At 41.5% G+C, this 21010-nt stretch overlaps 2 protein-coding genes across 4 annotated transcripts in view; one reads left to right on the top strand and one right to left on the bottom strand.

Annotated features, from left to right (window-relative positions):
• Positions 1 to 17403, bottom strand: part of FRK (fyn related Src family tyrosine kinase) — a 117969-nt gene extending 100566 nt beyond the window's left edge. Inside the window, exon 1 of one of the 2 annotated variants that reach the window (XM_067011698.1) lies at positions 16738 to 17403. In XM_067011698.1, coding sequence (XP_066867799.1) covers positions 16738 to 16874 — 137 coding nt within the window. In that variant the 5' untranslated portion in view covers positions 16875 to 17403. The remainder of the gene's footprint in view (positions 1 to 16737) is intronic. The other variant, XM_067011699.1, reaches the window with a different exon arrangement.
• Positions 17033 to 21010, top strand: part of NT5DC1 (5'-nucleotidase domain containing 1) — an 88225-nt gene continuing 84247 nt past the window's right edge. For both annotated transcript variants that reach the window (XM_059082915.2, XM_059082916.2), the window contains exon 1: positions 17033 to 17283. In XM_059082915.2, coding sequence (XP_058938898.1) covers positions 17191 to 17283 — 93 coding nt within the window. In that variant the 5' untranslated portion in view covers positions 17033 to 17190. The remainder of the gene's footprint in view (positions 17284 to 21010) is intronic.

The following is a 21010-nucleotide window of genomic DNA, read 5'->3' on the forward strand; positions in this document are numbered from 1 at the left end:
TCCCATCCTTACCGCACACTGGCACCACATTAACCTTAAATCACTCTCCTGCACAATAACCTTCAACAGATCCTCATTGCCTGGAAGAAACGGCTTGGAATTCAAGATGAAAGAATTTGTACTTTATCGGATCTTTATCAGATGTACCCTTTCAACATCCTCCTTCCCTTACTGCCTTATGTTAACCCTCCCACTCAGCCAGATAGGTTTACTGTGTCTCCAGTAGGTCTTGTTCATTCCCACCTCTGATCCTGTCTCCTTTGCCATGCTTTTTCTTGGTATTCCTTCTCCTCCCAACAGACTTCTGCCTGCATTTTGAGGCCTGAATAAAAATCCCATACCTCCGTACCATTTCTGCCAAAACAATTTTTATTTTCCTTGAGTTTTACTAGCTCCTGCAACCCCACATCCAACACACACACAGCGTTAAGTGAATTTAGCCATGCTCCTATATCTGATTTGCTGAGCACTGCAAGAGAAAAAAATCCCACAGCTACTCAGTTTTATACCAGGACAAATTAATGATCTCCAACTCCTGCTAAGCCCTTAGCTCTGCTCATTCTTTTACATGCCGGTCCACTTAGATGCTGTTCTCCTCATTTTCTAGTAGCACTCTTCCAAATCGTCCGCCATTCTTCTTAGACTCTCTGCAGATATCCTTTTGCTCTAATGGTGAACTTGTCACAGAAATTCCAAATCTGTTCAATATTAACCGATTCAATGTCCTTTCCTTGCATCAAAAACTATATCTACATCTGCAAATCCTTGCACTTTCTTTCTTTCTCCCTGAGACAAAAACATCTACTTGCCTATCCAATGTCCAGTTAGTTCTTCCTACTAACAGAACCTTACTTTTATAGAAGTGAAAGCCTGCAGACTTCTTACGAGAAGTGGCCAAGAAGAAAGTCAGCAGAAGTCATTGGGTGGGGTTTCAGGAAGGTCCCTTAAAAAAGGCAGACTCAGCTGGAGGGTCTACTCTCTTTCCCTTCCCTCTTTTCTTTTTCCTCTTGCCTGAAACTCAGTTAAGATGGCTGGACCTCCAGCAGACATCTTAATTATTAGAAGCCAACATGGACTCAAAAATGAAAGAAGAAAAAAGATGCCAAATTAACCCCAATTTTCTTTTGTCATAGGAATTGCTATTATAAAGGGGAAATTTTTCACTTACAGCAGCACTTAGGGAATATCAAAGCCAAATGCTGTTCAGCATTAGTTGAAACAAGCTAAAACTATTGAAGGATATGAACTTTGAGGAGCCGTTGCACATTAGATCCTTACTCTTCATAACTGAAGTATTTTTCCTAACCAATGACAATGGACTGCTTTAAACATCAGCCAACACGGGACTCATTCTGTCCTATCCAAAGGGTATGTTTTCAATACTTAAAGCATATAACCAGGAAACTCCATTTCTAATACTTCAGAAACCATGGCATTTCCCCTCAGTGAACTATGCAGTGAATTTCTTTACTGATATGAGTTCTCTGGCTTGCAAGTAAATCAGTTCAGCTTGGAAGAAAAAATTTTAAAAATCTGTAATTAAAAAAATGGTAGGGCTTCCCTGGTGGCGCAGTGGTTGGGAGTCTGCCTGCCAGTGCAGGGGACACGGGTTCGTGCCCCGGTCCGGGAGGATCCCACATGCCGCGGGGCGGCTGGGCCCGTGGGCCATGGCCGCTGGGCCTGCACATCCGGAGCCTGTGCTCCGCAACGGGAGAGGCCACGACAGTGGGAGGTCCGCGTACCACAAAAAAAAAAAAAAAAAAAAAAAAAAAAAAAAGGTAAAACCTCTTTAAAGCTCTTTGCTTCCTTCTTTGGCACTATCAAAGACATGAAATAGGCATAGTATGTCTAGATTTCAGCATGATACTGAAAAAAATATTCTAGAGATATCTGTAAAGGGATAAAGAACTTGCTTTCTTTTTATTATTTTTTATTTTTATTTTTAATTTTGGGCCACACCGCATGTCATTTAGAGTCTTAGTTCCCCGACCAGGGATCAAACCTGTGCCCACTGCAGTGGAAGCGCAGTCTTAACCACTGGACCACCAGGGAAGTCCCACTTGCTTTCAAAAAGGACTGAATATTCTCATGTATACAATCTCCTAGAAGCAGCTGATAAGCCTTTTCTAAAATGGAAATAAGTAAACATGTTTCACCCAGGTGGTTTGTCCTTGCCTGTTAAACAAATACTTCATTAATCAAGGTTCTCATCTATCTAGCAGCAAAATTATTTTAGTAATCTTGAGGACTCTCTCTAATCTGTTAAAGACCATCACAATTCCCCCAAATGATAGAAAACGGAAACACCTAGAAGTCTGTTTGTTTGTTTTCCTTAAGCCCTTCTGATATTTTGACAAGCCTGTGATAGAAAATTTGTGGCTGGGTAGACAGAGCATGAGCATATATAGTGTTAAAGTATGATTCCTAGGGTTAATCTTTTAAGTTTCTTGGCTAATTCCAAACTCCATTTGCAAAATAAGATTAGTAGAGCCATGACTCTGCTGGGGTTTAACTCCTCTCAAAAGTTTAACCCTTACTCAATACTGCTATGGAAAAGACTTTTCTAATGTACATGAGATAACAGGAAAGTTAGATAGAATCACAACTGGCTGAAGAAATGAACCCAAATAGCATAGCTTGTTTTTGTTTTTATTTTGCGGTACACGGGCCTCTCACTGCTGTGGCCTCTCCCGTTGCGGAGGAGCACAGGCTCTGGACGCGCAGGCTCAGCGGCCATGGCTCACGGGCCCAGCCGCTCCGTGGCACGTGGGACCTTCCCAGACTGGGGCACGAACCCGTGTCCCCTGCATTGGCAGGCGCGCTCTCAACCACTGCGCCACCAGAGAAGCCCGCATAGCTTGTTTAATGGACGTCGTTTGGGTGGAGCTCTCTGGTGCACTATCACAAGGAGGCAGCATGGCTTGGGGGTGAGAATTCCTGTTCCCTTGGCACTCTTTGGCTCTGTGGTCTTGGATAAATTATTGACCGCCTAGCCTCAGTTTCTTTATCTGTAAAATGTTGACAATTCCTAGACACTAACATTTACCTCATAGAGTTATAAGAATTAAATGAGAAAATGCATTAAAATATTTAGCTCACGGTCCAGTACATGGTAGCTGCCCAATAAATATTAGCCGTTATTATGAAAATATGTAACTGGGCCACCCCTGGGGTACCTGTGCCCTCTCCTTGTACTACTAAAAACAGTTGTAGGAAATTATCACATTGCCAGCTCACTCCCACTTCAAACAAAAGCAAAATGAAGGAAACATATCCAATTCCAAAAGCACTGCTACATACATAGCTAAAACTATGGATCTGTGAGGATGTGAAGGAGACAGTTACACTGCATGGGAAAACATCCTTTTAAAAACTCTTTTAAAATCTCTGGTTTTCCCCAGTAATTCTCTCCATATGACTGCTATCCCACCCGTCATTTCTTAGTTCTCACCCTCCGCAGCTGTATCACTCTCCCCATCTCTCATCATCTGTTCATTCGCATATTTCTTTCAGGAAAATATCAACTTATAAATTTGTATGAACTAAAATTAAAATTACAGGACTTCCCTGGTGGCACGGTGGTTGAGAATCCGCCTGCCAGTGCAGGGGACATGGGTTTGATCCCTGGTCTGGGAAGATCCCATGTGCCACGGAGCAGCTAAGCCCATCGCCACAACTACTGAACCTGAGTTCTAGAGCCTGCGAGCCACAATAACTGAGCCCACGCACCACAACTACTGAAGCCTGCACGCTCTAGGGCCCACGTGGCACAACTACTGAGCCCGCATGCTGCAACTACTGAAGTCTGCACGCCTAGAGCCTGTGCTCTGCAACAAGAGAAGCCACCGCAATGAGAGGCCTGCACACTGCAATGAAGAGTAGCCCCTGCTGACCACAACTAGAGAAAGCCCGCGTGCAGCAGTGAAGACCCAACACAGCCCAAAATAATAATAATAATAAATAAAATAAAATAAAATTACACCTGCATCGCCCCCAGTAGATCAACTAAAGTACGTTTCAATCTTATATTTTATGTTAAGATTTGGCATTAAAAGATTCCAAAATACCAACATTTATTATAAAATTTTTAATGATAAAATAATGTTATAGAACACTAGGATGCTTTTGTTCAATCTGTTATGTCCTAGCCCCATGGATGGGGTGGAGGAGTCTCTTTCTTGCTCTTGCTTTCAGCATGGAAGGACCTCTGAGAAGTCTGAGAATAGGTCTGTATGAGCCATGTAAGCTAACAGCGTCATTAGTAAATAGATTGTGTGTTTGTGTGTGTGCACACATGCACGCACGCACCCCAGTTTCTTTGTTCATGAGATAGGCTGGAACATGCAGAAGAGAAATCTATCCCAGATAGGCATGTGGGAAAAGAGGACAGTTAGAAATAAGAAATGACATCTAAACTGAGATTTGAATAAAGAATACGAGTTACCCAAGTGAAAAGGGGAGTGAAAGAAAGTGCCCCAGGTTGAGGGAAAGCAAATGTAAAGATCCAGAAGAAACACAAGAGCTGGTGTCTTTTGAGAACTAAAGGCCACCCTCACCTGACATTTCCAGGAGGTCTTATCCAGGTACAGAGCAGACTCAACTATGCTTAACTTGTCACATCAAACAAGAAAGGATTCAGGCTGGGAGGCCTGCAGATGGTTAAGGGAACTGGCTGGGGCTTTGCACTACCTTCTCTCTCTCTCTCGCCTTTCACACAAAGCAGAGCTGAGCAGTCATCAACATTCACAAACCTGACCTAGCCCAGCTGCTCCTCAAACTTGAATGTGCTTGTGAAGCATCTGAGGACTGTGTAAAAACATAAATTCTGATTCCGTAGATCTGGGGTGAGGCCTGGGAGTCTGCATTTCCAATGAAGTCCCAGAGGATGCCCATGCCGCTGATTTCTAGACTACAGTTTGTGTAGCAGAATTTAGTGACAAATCACAGCTTGCTTCTCTGAGTGGGACATCAGCAAATGCTCAGCTGACAATCCTTTACCTTTGAAAGTAATGCTATTGTCTAGTCTCTTTCTATCCTGAAAGAGATTTTAGAGACCATTTAGTCCAATTACCTCATTTTAGAATTAAGGAAATAGCTCAGAAATGAGGAAGTGACTTGCTTCAGGTCACTGAGCTACTATATTGATGATAAAGGAATACACAGCACTCCTGCCCGGGAGGATCCTTCCTCTCTACCACACGGCAATCCTCTTCAAGAAGTCCAGTCAAAAGAGGATTCCATACAATCTGTGGTTGTCATAGTTGGAGGAAAGGGGACTTAAGGAGTAGAAGATGAAAGGACCAAGGATCATTTTGATGTGACCCTATCCAAGATCCCAGAAGAAGATTATGTGAGCTTTGGGGTAGGACTCCAATCTCCTGAGTTTCAGTCTGGACAGCTTATTTTGTATCCTTCTAATTATGATGCTCATGAATCATGTAGCCTGAACCCAAGATTCCCTTTCTTATAATGCTGCATTTATGATACAATAAATCCCAGTAGTAATTTTTTTAGCATACTTAGTATTTTTTAGTATTTGCAAAATTCCAAGAGTATTTACAAAATCCTAACCCAAGGGGTAAAAAGAATATTGCCATATGTCTAACAGGCATTCTCCAATTGAAAGAGATTATAATAGATTTATTTCTGTTAGTTATTAGCAACAATAACAAATGTACTGGTTCTTACTTATACATACATGATTTTATATAAAAACAAAGAAAAATATTATTATATAAAACTTCCCAGATTTAGAATTTTCCAATGTCCACGCCAAGTAATTGGGCAGAGCTTCAAGAATTTCCCGTTCAGCTAGGCCTTTTTTTGTGTCTCGATAAATAAGTAGTATATTTGGCATTCTTTATTTTGATATTGAACTATTCCTAAGTAACCACATTTAGGTTTCCACTGCTCATATAAATGGTTATTGTCTAATTGTCTCATGTTTTTAAACATTTCTTTTCATTTGTTCCTTGATTTAAAAGAAAAACCAATCCTATTAACTTCATAAATTCCTACTATTTAATAAAGTCAAGGTTTAAAAAATATTTTGGTTGACTTCAGATAAATACCTCTAATAGATTTTCAAAAATAATAAAAGACTTTAGATGGTTAGATTTTTTTCAAGCTCTTATAATTTTAATAACTAAGCTCATAATAATGATGTTCTAGCAATATTTATATTGAAAATCTCTTGTTAAACCAGGTACTATGTAGGGTTTTGTATGGCACAACAATTTACAGACTTGTACTTGGTGTAATTGCTGTCCTGGACCTTGAAAAATGGTTGATCATCTTGGAAACGTAACCAGGTCTCAGAGGATTAATGCTCCTTGGAGAATCATCAAGGTAAATATGTTTAACATATTATAAAAGCCTATTAGAAGGTAGTTTGCATTTCCTCAATTGAATTTAAACCATAAGTAACATCTTGACCCCCATGTACAGAGTGATATATGCAATTGTTTCACAGCATGAAAAGCCTATACTCTGTGTGCTATGCTCATCTTCAGAAAGGAGTATTCATTACAGTATGGTTGACTGTACACATTTTTACATCTCCTCGGTTAAGAGAATTTACAGAACATCAAAACTTAAAAGAGTACATATGAATTGAGTTACAAATCCATGTTACAAACCTAGCCCCAAATGTATAGAATGTAACAAACCTCCCTCTTATCACCCTTCACTCTGGCCTCCAGCAGAGGGTCTGTCACCAGCCACTGGAGGTCATCTGCTAAAGCTCCATTGCCCAGTTAGTGTTCGATGCAATCAGAATTTTGTTCAATTACGAAAACCCTCCTCTGCTAGCTTATCAGAAGCAATTGTGTGTAATACTCACACTTTAGAAGATTAAACCATATGTTACTAATGGACTGGTTGAAGGAAGTATACTCTAGTGACTGCTATAAAACTGTGACTTGCCTATTGGCAATTATTTATTTCAGTCATCCTCAGGGCTTATCTCCTTTGCTTCACTGAGTCAACAAATATTTACTGAGCTCCTATCATGTGTCAGGCACTGGGCTAGTGCTTGGGGTTATAACATTCAATGAGCTAAGAACTAAAATCTTCAGGAATGGGAAATATGAAGGCAGGGACTGAGGTAGGTTGATAAATATATATATATATATATAAATATATATTTAAATATTAAAAATATATAATATTTACATTTTTGTATGTTGGAATAGGTCTGTAAGGACATTTATTCAACTTACAGCAGTTATTTCTAGGAAGATAAATTATAACTTTTTGAGTAATGGTAAAAGACAATTTTCACTTTCATTCTATTTGCTTCATTTTTGTTTACAACACACATGTATTATATGCATAAATAACTATAGTGAAATAGAGCTTTTAAAAAAGAAGTGGCTGACTTCTTGTCACACAGATCTGGATTTGAATTTCCTCTGTAAAATGAGTATGCTCTTACCTAACTCTATGTTGTGATGATCAAGTGAGTTCATTACTTAATGTTCTTAACACAATGACTGGAGCATGGAAGAAGCTCAATATTGTTTGCTATTCCTCCACTCATTGACAAGCCTCCCTACCCATGTGCAAGTGCGTTGTGTGAGTGTGTGCACGCCCGTACACCACAGAGAGAGAGAGACAGGACAGAGGTCATGTGTGCACCCTGAGACTCCGTAGCACTTGTGTACTCTCCTTGGAGCACTGTGATATTTGGGGGGGGGGGAGAGAAAAAGGAAAAAATGGACATATTGTTTATATTGCTTACCTGGCTAATTTCCAGAAGAAACTAATAATAATAAATTATGCATATATTGACACTTCCACTGCAAGCCAAAAGTAGAATTTATTCAACCGTTCTCATTAAGAACTGTTTGCATGTCCAAATGACATTTAAAATACAGCTTTAAGAACAAGAATAAATAACAGTGTATTAAAAAAAGCTATTTTCCAAGGGTCAACAGTTCTAATGAAGAGTTTAATAGGCAGTATTATCTTAATATAGGCAGCATCTACTAATAGAAACTAGAAAAATTCTGTGAACCTCACAATAAAATATATAAACCAAAGTGGGTTTTTTTTGTTTTTCTGTGGTACGCGGGTCTCTCACTGCTGTGACCTCTCCCGTTGCGGAGCACAGGCTCCGGACGCGCAGGCTCAGCGGCCATGGCTCACGGGCCCAGCCGCTCCGCCGCATGTGGGATCTTCCCGGACCCGGGCACGAACCCGTGTCTCCTGCACTGGCAGGCGGATTCTCAACCACTGCGCCACCAGGGAAGCCCCAAAGTTTTTAAAATGAGAATTTTTCTACATGATGCACCGTTAAAAAGTGTGACTGAGGAAGTTAATTCTTAGGTTCCCAAAATGTTAGCATAGGCTATTTTTACCCTGTGATAATTCATACAGCCTGCATGAGAGCTCTTATGTAGACAGTGAAGAGTCTACCAAAGGTCAAATGAAAAATTAGTGCCTGATAAACTTATACTAGTATTTGACAGGACTAAAAATTAATGGTTGTCAGAACACTGCCTGAAACTGTGGCTCCAAGAGATTAAAATCTTTATTATAAATCTGTGAAATCCTGATTTATTGATTACTGAGAACTTGGATTTAGAGTGTCAGTGAAATATAGTGTCTCCTGCCTCCAGGTGAAAGCTTCCTTGAACCCATTCAAAAATTCACAATGGATGAAGATGGAAATTAGGAAAGGGAAATTCATACATTCACTCAATGGGCATTATGTGCCAGGCTGTGTGCTGCAAACTGAGATACAAAGATGCACAAGACACTGGGACACTGGTCCCAGTCTGAAATAACTTACAGCCGGTAGAAAAGCCTGACACAAAAACAGGTAATAATAAAACAACCCTAAAGAAAAAATACTTAATGTACTTTAACAGTAATGGGGAACATGTACCTTATAGAAGTGGGAGGATTTCCTATTACTCAACTCCATTTCTAACAAGTGCTCCTATTATGAGGCAGAACTAGCTAATGTGGTCAAAATGAGTAGAGCTTTTCTTTATGCTAACAAACATGGCGAACGGATTAAGAAGCAGCAACCACAGAACGACCACAGAATTGCTCATTGTACCTCCCATCCCTGATCCTGACAAGCCTAGCCACGTTTTTAAAGGACTGCAAGCCACTTGTGAGTGGGAATTGTGGTGATGGAGAAGGGGGCAGGTGTGGCCTGGAAACCCACCTTAGCAAACCAGATATGTTTGTGATTGTGTTTCCACAAGTCCCAATACCAGTTTCTGTGGGTGGGTAGGTATGAAGAATAGAGAAAAGAGGTTAAAAGCAACTCAAAAACAAAGATAGGGGAGATAATACATGATTTGCTTTTTGCTTCCTGCCTAACGAGTCTTGACTACTAAACTGATTTTGCTTTAAGATCCAGAAATTTAGAAATCTAAGCAACAGTCCTTCTTTGTTTCTATCTCTTATTTTTGTTTATAACAAGTCAATTTATATAGAAATATGTTAGAGAAAACTAATAAAGTGGATTACTATATTAAAGTCTTTCATGATGGCAGATACCTCATGGTGCATCTCCAATATTTTCAAATGGTATTTATAGCTTCATGTGTAAAGTTGGTTTCTTTAGATGCCGTACTCAGATCTTGCTTTTTGAACAAACCTGATAACCTCTGACTTTTAATTGCAGTCTTTAGATAATTTACATTTAATATAATTATCATTATGCCTGTGTTTAAATCTACCATGTTGTTACTTGCTTTCTATTGCTCTCAACTGTTCAGCATTCCTTTTATATTTTTTTCTCTGTCTGCCTTCATTTGTAGTAATTGAATGCTTTTTAAGAATCCATTTTAGGGGCTTCCCTGGTGGCGCAGTGGTTGAGAGTCCGCCTGCCGACGCAGGGGACATGGGTTCGTGCCCCGGCCCGGGAAGATCCCACATGCCACGGAGCAGCTGGGCCCGTGGGCCATGGCCGCTGAGCCTGCGCATCCAGAGCCTGTGCTCCGCAACGGGAGAGGCCACAACAGTGAGAGGCCCGCGTACCGCAAAAAAAAAAAAAAAAAAAAAAAAGAATCCATTTTAGAGGAATAGTGGTTGGAATGTTTAGCTGAAACACAGGAGTGGGTCAAATTATGGAAAAGTGTATCAGTACCGTTACCCAGTTACCCTGTTACCTGATGTTTTTCTGGGATAGAGATCTTAGGATGGATGTCTAGAATTGGATTAAAGATGTCAACACATATAAACCATTTCTAAGACTCTTGATACTCATTTGTATATTGCTTTTCAAAAGGGTTGGTGTGTAATATTTTTGTTACGAGGTGTTTACGAAAATACATTGGTAGAGAAGGGTGGAGGAGCAATAAAATAATCAATTTTGAAGGTCGTTTTTTAAAATAATTAATAGATACCATTGTTAAAAAAAACTTTCAAATATCTGATTCTACAGATGAGGAAACTGGGGCAAAGTAAAGAATCAAACTATATTAAGTAATGAGAGGTGTTGTTACTCATTTAATGAAACTTTTTGTACATCATAAAAAATGCATGATTGGAAGGAGATAAAAGGTCAAAAATGAAAATATACAGATAAGATGCATTCAGTACTTGTCATGAAAGTAAACATCCTGCTTAAGAGGTTTGGAGACAAAGAAGTTATGGATTCATGCCTGAGCCATGGGGAACTCCACATTGACTGGACCACACTTCATAAGGGGTTTCTGAGATATGTTCCTATTTGGATGCCTTTGAAGAATCGAAACTTTTACTCACCTAAGTACTTGAAAGGCATTCTGTATCTTATCTGACAATGTGAGTCCCAGGGAAACAGGATGGAGAGCATGAGAGAGAGCCATGTGTATGGGTCTCTGAGAAAGAGACCCTACATTCTGTCCCACTGCAAGCTTAAATCCCCTGTATGGAAGGCAACAGAACCTTCCACATGAGCTTGAGAGTACCAAAGAGAGAATCAAGTCTTAATTCTCATTTGAAATTCTAAGAGAAAAAAGGCTTTGCAGAATGTCCTATGACAGTACCGGACAATCACGAGAATAGGAATGGTGGGTCACAACTAGGTAGAAAAAGGGTCTGAGGTAGCCAGACTCCACCACAACGAAACCAAAAGTCTCCTGTGAAAGTTTCCTGGAACTGCTCAAGAGAGGAACAGAAGTTGGCTGAGTGTGGAATGGTTTCATGGTTTAGGTGAAACTAAACATCTTCCTGATGACACTGTAACTAGAGGTGTTTCAGAGTTTATGCAGCAGGGATGGTTGCTGATGGTATGTGGCCAACATGACCAGAGGCAACCAAAGACTGACAGGGATGGTCTAGCTGAGGAAAAGCGGTTGTATGGATGCTATTAACCAAGGACCTAAAGTCTCTTCCCAGACTCCTTGACAACATGTTAGCCCTTCTGCAATGTAGAAGGGCTTCACACCCCAGAAGGACAGCCAAGGCAAAGGGAAGTATTGTGAAGTGACAGCCAATTAAAGAGAAACTGAGTTCAAATCATAACTAGCTGAGTTCATCTTGAGTTTATCCATATTTTTTTCTGACTTAACTTCTGATAAATCAAGATGCTCCATAATATACTGATAAAGTTAATTACTTGACCCTAACCCCAAACTCAACATTTGTCCCAATTAAATTTCAATCCATTGCTACATTGTTTGAGATCTTTTTGAATCACAATTTTGCCATTTGGTATTTTAGCTCTCTCTCCAAGAGGAGCTCATTTCGCATTTTAAACATTTTGGTTTTTTATTCACACACACCTTAATAAGAAGTTTTCTACCAAAGGACCTCATCCCATCACATTTTCCCTCTCCACCATCAAAAATAAATAGACTTCCAAAAAACCTCACACTAAAATTTCTAAGTAGGCTTCTCTTCTTGTGGCAAGAGCAGAAATGGAGAGTAGAAAATGATGTATTTTTTAATTAAAAAATTAAAAAATTGTAAGGTTACTAAAGAAATTAAATGAAATATATTCCTAATGCAGAACTACTGCCATCTTAAGGCCACAGCCCAGTATTATAAATCAGCTTTCAGTTCTATTTAGCTAAATGGCTTAGAGAGATTAATTTTTAGGCATTTGTACATTTTATAATTTTTTAAAGTACTAAATAGTCTTTATTATTCCCCCTTAAACAAATTATATGACCCAGAGAAGACGTGTAGATTGGCTTATATTATATAAAAGGCTGAACATTATGTTTACTTTGGGGTATTTAGAAAAGCACATTTTAAACTAATGAAAGATTAAACAATCGGGCCATTCCCCCCCCAAAAAAAAAGTTTGGTAAATAACATCTACAATGTAATGTTAAAATACAGTATTATAAATCCACAAAATATCACTTAGTGAGTTATTTTAGTGTCTAAAACTTAAGCTAGCTGATGACAAAGTTATTGTTTAGGTAAATAACAAATTAAGTAAAAGCCAAACCTAAGGTTAAAGTTCCTAAATTATAGTATTATCTTTATTAAAATGTAGGTCAGTTATAATGATGGAATTCAATTCTAGAAAATCAGCAATAAAAATCGTAACTTATTTCTGAGCTTTTCAAAATTATTTTATAACTTCCTAATTATAAGAAAAAAAATTATACGTACAAGGAGTACTAAAGAAACCCTAAAACTTCATAGCATGATATTGATATTACACACAAATAAAAGCACCAAGATTTTAAAAACTAACAAGCAAAAAACTTAAGCAAAGGTCTTTCAAACAACACATATTATTTGCTACATTGGACACAACAACATCTATATGTTAGTCTACTGAGGCTGCCTTAACAGAGTACCACAGACTGAGAGGCTTAAATAACAGGAAATTATTTTCTCACAGTTCTGAAGCTGAAAGACCAAGATCAAGGTGCAGCGGTCAGAATGGCCATCATCAAAAAATCTACAAACAGTAAATGCTGGAGAGGGTGTGGAGAAAAGGGAACCCTCCTGCACTGCTGGTGGGAATGTAAATTGATACAGCCACTATGGAGAACAGCATAGAGGTTCCTTAAAAAACTACAAATAGAACTACTATACGACCCAGCACTCCCACTACTGGGCGTATACCCTGAGAAAACCATAATTCAAAGAGTCATGTACCAAGAAGTTCATTGCAGCTCTATTTACAATAGCCAGGACATGGAAGCAACCTAAGTGTCCATCGACAGATGAATGGATAAAGAAGATGTGGCACATATATACCATGGACTATTACTCAGCCATAAAAAGAAACGAAATTGAGTTATCTGTAGTGAGGTGGATGGACCTAGAGTCTGTCATGCAGAGTGAAGTAAGTTAGAAAGAGAAAAACAAATACCGTACGCGAACACATATATATGGAATCTAAAAAAAAAAAAACAAAAAACAGTTGGTTCTGAAGAACCTAGGGGCAGGACAGGAATAAAGACACAGACATAAAGAATAGACTTGAGGACACAGGGAGGGGGAAGGGTAAGCTGGGACAAAGTGAGAGAGTGGCATGGACATATATACACTACCAAATGTAAAATCATAGCTAGTAGGAAGCAGCCACATAGCACAGGGAGATCAGCTCGGTGCTTTGTGACCATCTAGAGGGGTGGGATAGGGAGGGAGGGAGGGAGATACAAGAGGGAGGGGATATGGGGTTATATGTATACATATACCTGATTCACTTTGTTATACAGCAGAAACTAACAGAACATTGTAAAGCAATTATACACCAATAAACATGTTTAAAAAGAAAAAAAAGCAAAGCAACTTAGGTATAAAATAAGCTCCAAGGATGTATTGTACAACACGGGGAATATAAACAATATTTTATAATAACTATAAATGGAGTATAACGTTTAAAAATTGTGAATCACTATATTGTTCACCTGTAACTTATATAAAATTGTACATCTGCTGTACTTCCATTAAAAAAAGAATAAAGAAAATAATTTGAAAGCGTTGCAACAAAAAATAAGCTAAGCCTAATTAAATTCTGGGAAAATAAAAGAAAAAAAAATACCTTATGCTAACGCGTATATATGGAACTTTAGAAAGGGGTACTGATGAACCTAGTGGCAGGGCAGGAATAAAGATGCAGACATAGAGGAAGGACCTGAGGGAGGTGGGGTAGGGGAGGGGGTAGGGGAGAGAAGCTGGGAGGAAGTGAGAGGGTAGCATTGACGTATGTGCACTACTGGGTGTAGGGTGGGAAGCTGCTGCGTGATGCGGGGTGCGGGGAGGATCAGCTCGGTGCTTTGTGAGGACCCGGAGGGATGGGGTGGGTAGGGTTGAGGGGTCGGGGGGTAGGGAATGTGGGGATGTATGTATGCGTGTGGCTGATTCACTTTGTTGTGCAGTAGAAACTGTCGCAGTGTTGTGGAGCATTTATACTCCAATAGAGATGTGGAAAAGAAAGAAAAAGATCAAGGTGTAGGTAGGGCTGGTTTCCGGTGAAACCTCTCCTCTAGCTTGCAGGCTGAACCTTCTTCATGTCCTCACGTGGCCTTTCTTTTGTATATGTGCATCCCTTGTGTCTCCTCCTCTTCTTATAATCACACCAGCCATATTGATAGGTCCCCACTATCATGACCTTATTTAACCATACTTATCTCCTTAAGTCCATATACCCAAATGTAGTCACATTGGGGCTTAGGGCTTCAACATATGAACTTTGGGGGACACAATTCAGCACCTAACACTGGCATATTTTATATATCACTCAAAGAAACAGCAATTACTTGGAATCTGAGTAGAACATTGAACTTTTGGTTGACAATAGAAGAGGTGTGATATACCGCTACGTTTGATAAAAGTTTAATGTACAGGAAAAAAAGAAAATATCTTCATTTGAAAATAAGCCTGTGAAACAAAGCTAATATCTGTATTTAAGTTCAGGGTTATGTAAGGAGTGAAGGGAAAGAGGGAAACCATCCCATGTGTTCTTAGAGGAATTAGACTGAGCTTTGAGGTTAGTGGCCAAGAAATGTGAGTGGAGCTCCAGGAGGAGTGGTAGATCTTTCAGGATGCTGGGATCCGATTATTTTCTAAACCCTCCTACAAAGTGTAAATGTTGTAGGCTGTCTAGCACAAGACCGTGAGGAATATAAGATGTATAACAGTTGTTTCTCAACAGAGATACAACTGTTGTTAAGCATGTTCGGGTCTAAGGGCCAACTCTCCAGTCCAAGGGACACTTACGCCATGAGAAAACAATCCTTTCATACTCTTCCTTCTAACAATGAGTGCACTGTACATTTACATTACTAAGGGAAGTCCCTAAAGTGCCTAATCGCACAATAAAACAAGATATCCTCCAAGGAGACTTATGGCCTTCAATGTGTAGTCTACCTGAAAGTTTGACTTTGGCAAGGCACTCTACTGCAGGGGCCAAAGAGGAATGCTAAGGTCAGTTCTATGGCCAATAGACTCACAAAAGGGAAATAGGTACAAACTATGATACAATCCAGCTTTTGTCTTTTTTAATTAACAGACATGAAAGACATGGTTGTTGGGCTCTAATCAGTGAACAGCTCAATCTTATTTTTTTAAATAATTTGTTTTTTTTTTTTTTTTTTGGTTCCGTTGGGTCTTTGCTGCTGCACGTGGGCTTTCTCTAGTTGTGGCGAGCAGGGGCTACTTTTCGTTGCGGTGAGGGGTCTTCTCATTGCGGTGGCTTCTTTTGTTGTGGAGCATGGGCTCTAGGGCACCGGGGCTTCAGTAGTTGTGGCGCCCGGGCTTCAGTAGCTGTGGTGCGCGGGCTTAGCTGCTCCGCAGCACATGGGATCCTCCCGGACTAGGGATCGAACCCGTGTCCCCTGTGTTGGCAGGTGGATTCTTAACCACTGGGCCACCAGAGAAGTCCCACTCAATCTTCTTGAGGATTCTTTCCTGTCAACTTCCAGAGAGATTTGTTTGGGGCTTTTACAAGTCATAATGGAACAAGTTATCAATTTATTCAAATGGGTCCACTAAGTATAATAAGTGTCCTACTAGACTGAACTATTTATTGTACTAAATCAATTCCTTGGTTGGTCTATTAGCTCCACAGGTGTTAGTATTTGTAAGGGTTAAATGTAATTCTCAACCACTTATATTTTCATTATGTCATGACTATTGATTTTTTTCTATTGGGTAAAGTGTTCCTTTAAATTTAAAACAGAAGCAGTACAAAGATAATACATTTATATTTTCTCTTTTTAACGTCAGTGCTTGTATTTTCTCTTGTAAATGACTTGTATTTTCTCTGCTAAATAATTTGTATTTTCTGTTTTAAATTATTTTAAAGGTCTCAAAGTCCTAGCCCTTCATCCATCTAAAATACTAGCTATAAACAGTCCTTAAGAGAATTGAGAACACTGTCACTCAAATTATTGTGTTCTATAAACTTTAAACCTTTCTGTTTGCATAAAGTTCTGTCTTCTGTAGTATGTTCTATGAAGTTTCTAATATCCTTTCATAGAAAAAATGCATTAAATAAAAAATAGGATAATCAAACAACAACCAATATTGGTTTCCTTAATCATTGTCATTTTGCAAAATGGTCCTTCAAGATTTCTAATAAATTTATTTTCTAACGCGCTCCAGGGGGTGAAATGTTGAAAGGTCTCCCATTCTACTTACAAATACACTTAGGAATTTACTAAAGAATATAAAGTTTTTGATTGAATCCATAGTTAGAGATCTCATGGGCAAAAACAATTTCCAAATTATAGGCTAATTGGGTCAGGGGAATATTAGTAGATAAAATTTTCTCCATAATCTTACATTATTTCACACACAAGAGTAAAGGGTCAGGTGTACCTTGACATTCTCTTGGTTTCCCTGGCGCCTCGAAAACCAAGGGGAGGCCCGGTTAATTCTGAGGCGAAGGCTATGCGCCAACAGGGGCTTAGTGCCGCCTCCGATTCCTGCATCAGCGGCTCCGCTCCTGGTCGCATCCCGCCTTCGTGACTTCGGGGCGGGGGTGAGGGTGGTGTCAGTGAGGCAGGAGACGGCCTGGGAGTGTCAGCGGAAAGCCGGGCAGCGAATCGGCCAGTCGGGGCGCGGGGAAGGCCGGCCGCGAGGGGCGGGCAAAAGCGCGGCCGGGGGCGGGGCTGGCGGGCGCGGGAAGCGCGAGGGGCAGCGGTGCGGCATCCAGGGGGCAGCCGCAGCCCCGCCCCGCCGCGTTCTGCCCGGTAGTCCCGCAGCGTCCTGCCCGCGCGCTCTTCGCCGCTTCTCGGTGTCTAGGCGCTCGCTGGTGCTCCGCGCGCAGCTATGGCTCAGCACTTCTCCCTGGCCGCCTGCGACGTGGTCGGCTTCGATCTGGACCACACTCTGTGTCGCTACAACCTGCCTGAGAGCGCCCGGGTGAGTGGCGCGGGCTGCCGGGGCGCACGGCGTGCAGCCTCCATGGCGGCTGGGGCTCGAGTTTCCTCCCGGCTTAGGCGGCGGCGAGCGTCGCCGGGGCCCTGCAGCCGCCGCGCCTTTGCGTAGAACTCGGCCTCCCACGGCGAGGCGGGGCGGAAGGAAGTGTGCATCCCCCCATCCCCGCCCGTGCTGTGGGTACCGGCCTATTTAGCCCAGCCCTTAGCCAAGTTTGAGAGATGGTTAGGGAAGAAAAGGGGCGAAAGAGGGACAAGTCGTGCAAGATCGGGCCAGGGAAACGGTTCCTGGGGCAGAGGAAGGGCGGGGCTAGGGGAACTCGGGGTGTCCTTTTCATATCCCCGGCCTTGGAACTTCTCAGGAAATCGTTCTACCAGCAGAGCGCCGATACAGCCACCTGGTTAACGACTTGTATTTTCTTCGCCTGCGTTTTCCTTTTGCACGCAATGAGACCGCCTGTCAGTTTTTAAACACTGCAGTCCGGGAGAAATTGTGTGGTGTATTGGAAGACTAACCGAAAACTCATCAATATGTTAGCCCTAATTTTGCCTTTTCCCAAGAGAAGGAAATAAATTTTGCTCACCTGTTGCGTGCTCCATGCATCTTGAGTAAGGTCTAATCCTGACAACAGCCTGGGTCCTCACTGCACCTAGGGAGGGAGGGGGAAGTGGGGTGTGTATAATTCCACACCCGTACCCTGAAGTGAATTGTTTTCCCTCCTCCATTCCTTTGGTTTCACAAGGAAACTAATTTTGAAAATTTAACTTTTTTTTTTTTAAAGTCAAATATGTAAGTATCCAAGTGAAATAAGCTGGTTATGGTAGTCAAAGCGAGGACTCTGCAGCCAGACTGCAGACAGAGGGCACCAGCTCCTCACTTCCTAGCTCTGTGATCTCCGGCAAGTTACTTAACCCGTGTCTATGCTCAGTTTCCCTATCTGTAAAATGGGGCTAATAATTGGATTTGCCTGGAAAGGTTGTTGAAAGGATTAAAAGGGTAAAGGATGTATAATGCTTAGAGCTGTGTTGGACACATACAAGTGTTTGCTTTTATAGTCACCACCCATATCATTCCCCAGCCTGACCACTTATGAGTAGAGCTCCTGGCCGCTGGTGCAGGCATCAGCCAGGGCTGCTCTTCAGTATGGTGAGGTCAGTGCTCCAATCAGCAGTTTAGGTACCCCTCAAAGGTCAAAACAGTGTCTGAATTACTCATGTTCTCTGTGTACAGATGGTGGAAAAAAAGAAGTGTACTGTTCCTTCTATTATGCTTTCCTGCTGTACAGGTGTTTCCTTAGTCATGTTTAGAGTTGAGGAGACTTTACTTCTTGATCCTTGGCCACTGGTTTCTCTAGGTCTTTGAATCATATTTTCCTTCCCTTTGCCTTTCAAATCTTCTCCTGATTAACATTTTCTTGCATTTCCTCCCTAGTCACCTTCATTTGAAGGGAATATTGTTAAAACCATTGTCATAAGAGCCAATTTTGTGCATGTGTGAGCATAAAATTTCAGAATACAGGATCCTTAAAAGACAAGAGTTCTTTACTATAAGCCTCGATTATAAGTGATATTTAAAGGTTGAAAACATTAACCTAGTGCGTTTTGTATCCTGTTTGGTTCAGAAATCTTTTATTAAGTACCAACAATGTGCTGAGCACCATAATAGAGTGAGGGATACAGAGATAACACAGGTCTTCAGGTGGCCTTGTAATGGGTAAAGATGTTGAAAGGTTAGTTCTGGTCCCCTGTGCCGAGGGCAGCGTTGCCTGGTCCTTGCTGCTGGCTGTTTGTTACCTGTGCCTGGGGCCCTCCTCCCTTCATCACACAAACTCCTCAGCTGGCAGGTCTCATCTTAAATAGCCTGGCCCCCTAAAGTTTACCTTTCTGTCCCTAGCCCATCTGCAGTTTTCCATAAAAACCTTAATTTCTCACAGTACTTAAACACTGCATTACATTTTCCTGTTTACTTGTTGGAATCTTTCCCTAGATCCTAGAGCCATGACCCCTGACATCAGTATCTGTGGCAGTTTATTGTGTGATCTGTGTGCCAAGCTGACTACGTGCACGTACGGGTTTCAATAAATAATTGTGGAACAATTGCATAAATAATAGGTATTTTAGTAACTGAAAATAGCACTAACTCAGCCACTATTCTAATAAGCATTCTGCTATATAAACTGGTTTGATCCTTACAGCCATGTGAGTTAGACGTTATTATCATCATTTAGAGGTGAGGACACTGAGTCACAGAAAGGATAAATAGCTTATCCAGGGTCACCCAGCAAGGTGGTCCAGCTGGCAGGTCTCTGCTACCTCCCACCAGGCTTTATGTGTGCTGTAAATCCCAGAGGAGAGTCCTTGGAGTGAGTGATGCTTGGGTCCCAGCACAGGAGTTACAAGTGGCAGGTGAGGAGGCAGAGAGGAGCATTTCTGGCAGAGGAAATATGGCCAGGGCAAGGACCTGAAGGCGAGAAACAGCGCCTGGATCTGCTGGGTGTCCAGCAGAAGGTGGGGCGTTGCAGGAGAAGATGCCGGAGATGGCAGTGGCGCTGCATCATGGATCACTGCGCGTGCCTCTCATATCAGTCTCATAGGCATTTAGTTACGTGCAGAGTGTCGCGCAAACGTGAAACTGGGTGCGTCGCCTCACCGGGGGACTCAGGAAAAGCATCGTAGAAATGATGACACCTGTGCTGTCCTGGAGTTGCTGACTCAGGAGTGTCTGGACCCAGACAGTTAACTGAAACGTGCGGCTGGGAGAGTGCGCTGGCGCCCCTCCTCACGCGCAGCTGTGCTCGACTCCTGCCAGCATTTGCCGTGGGGTGTAGAGGCTCAGTCTTGTCAGATCTGATTCTCTCAAGACAAATTAGAAATCTAAGCTTGTATGAGAAGTCTTTCAATTTTTAAACGCCAGCTCATTTTCAAACACAGCAGGATTATAGGGTTGCCAGACGTAGCAAAGAAAAATACAGGACACCCAGTTCAATTTGAATTTCAAATTAAAAAAAAAACATTTTTAGTATGTGGGTGTTCCAGATATTTCATGGGATAAGCTCATACTATAAAATTATTTGTTGTTTAGCCGAAAATCAAATTGAGCTGGGTGTTTCATATTTTATCTGGCAGCCTTCAATGGGAACCAGATACAATGTGTGGTCTGCGTAGGTCCCACAGGGCACCAGTTTGCCCCCGCTGTGGACTGTGTGTGATTATTAGTCAGGTGAGACTGTTGAGAAAGTGGCAGTTGAAGCTGGGAGAGCAAGGGGGCGGGTGGTGGAGGCCCTGTGCCATGAAGGCTTCTGTGGTGACTTAACATAATTTGAGGAAGAGCTTCAAGGACCAAGGCCTTGGGACTAGAAAGAGGGCTTTCAAAGGCACAGATTCCCTGCTTTTCTCAGCACCTCTGTTCTCTGCTCCTCTTTACACATTGACCCCATTCTCTCCTATTACAGAACCATCTCCTTGGAGAGGTAAGGCACACAGCTCTGGACGCCTCTGTTGGCATCCCTACTAGAAAGGGCCCTTTCTCTTGGGAGGGAATCTGACCTCATTGGAATCACATGCCCATATGTTAATCAGTATTGCCAAGGGATGAGACACTCCATTTGTCCAAGGCTGAATAAATACTTTGACCAGAGGCAAGTCTGATGGTGTGCAGTAACCATTAGTAGCTTGAAACTGGTCGTGGTGGGGGTAACTATACCATGGAAATG

The sequence above is a fragment of the Kogia breviceps genome, chromosome 13, assembly GCF_026419965.1.
Source record: "Kogia breviceps isolate mKogBre1 chromosome 13, mKogBre1 haplotype 1, whole genome shotgun sequence".
Lineage (NCBI taxonomy): Eukaryota > Metazoa > Chordata > Mammalia > Artiodactyla > Physeteridae > Kogia > Kogia breviceps.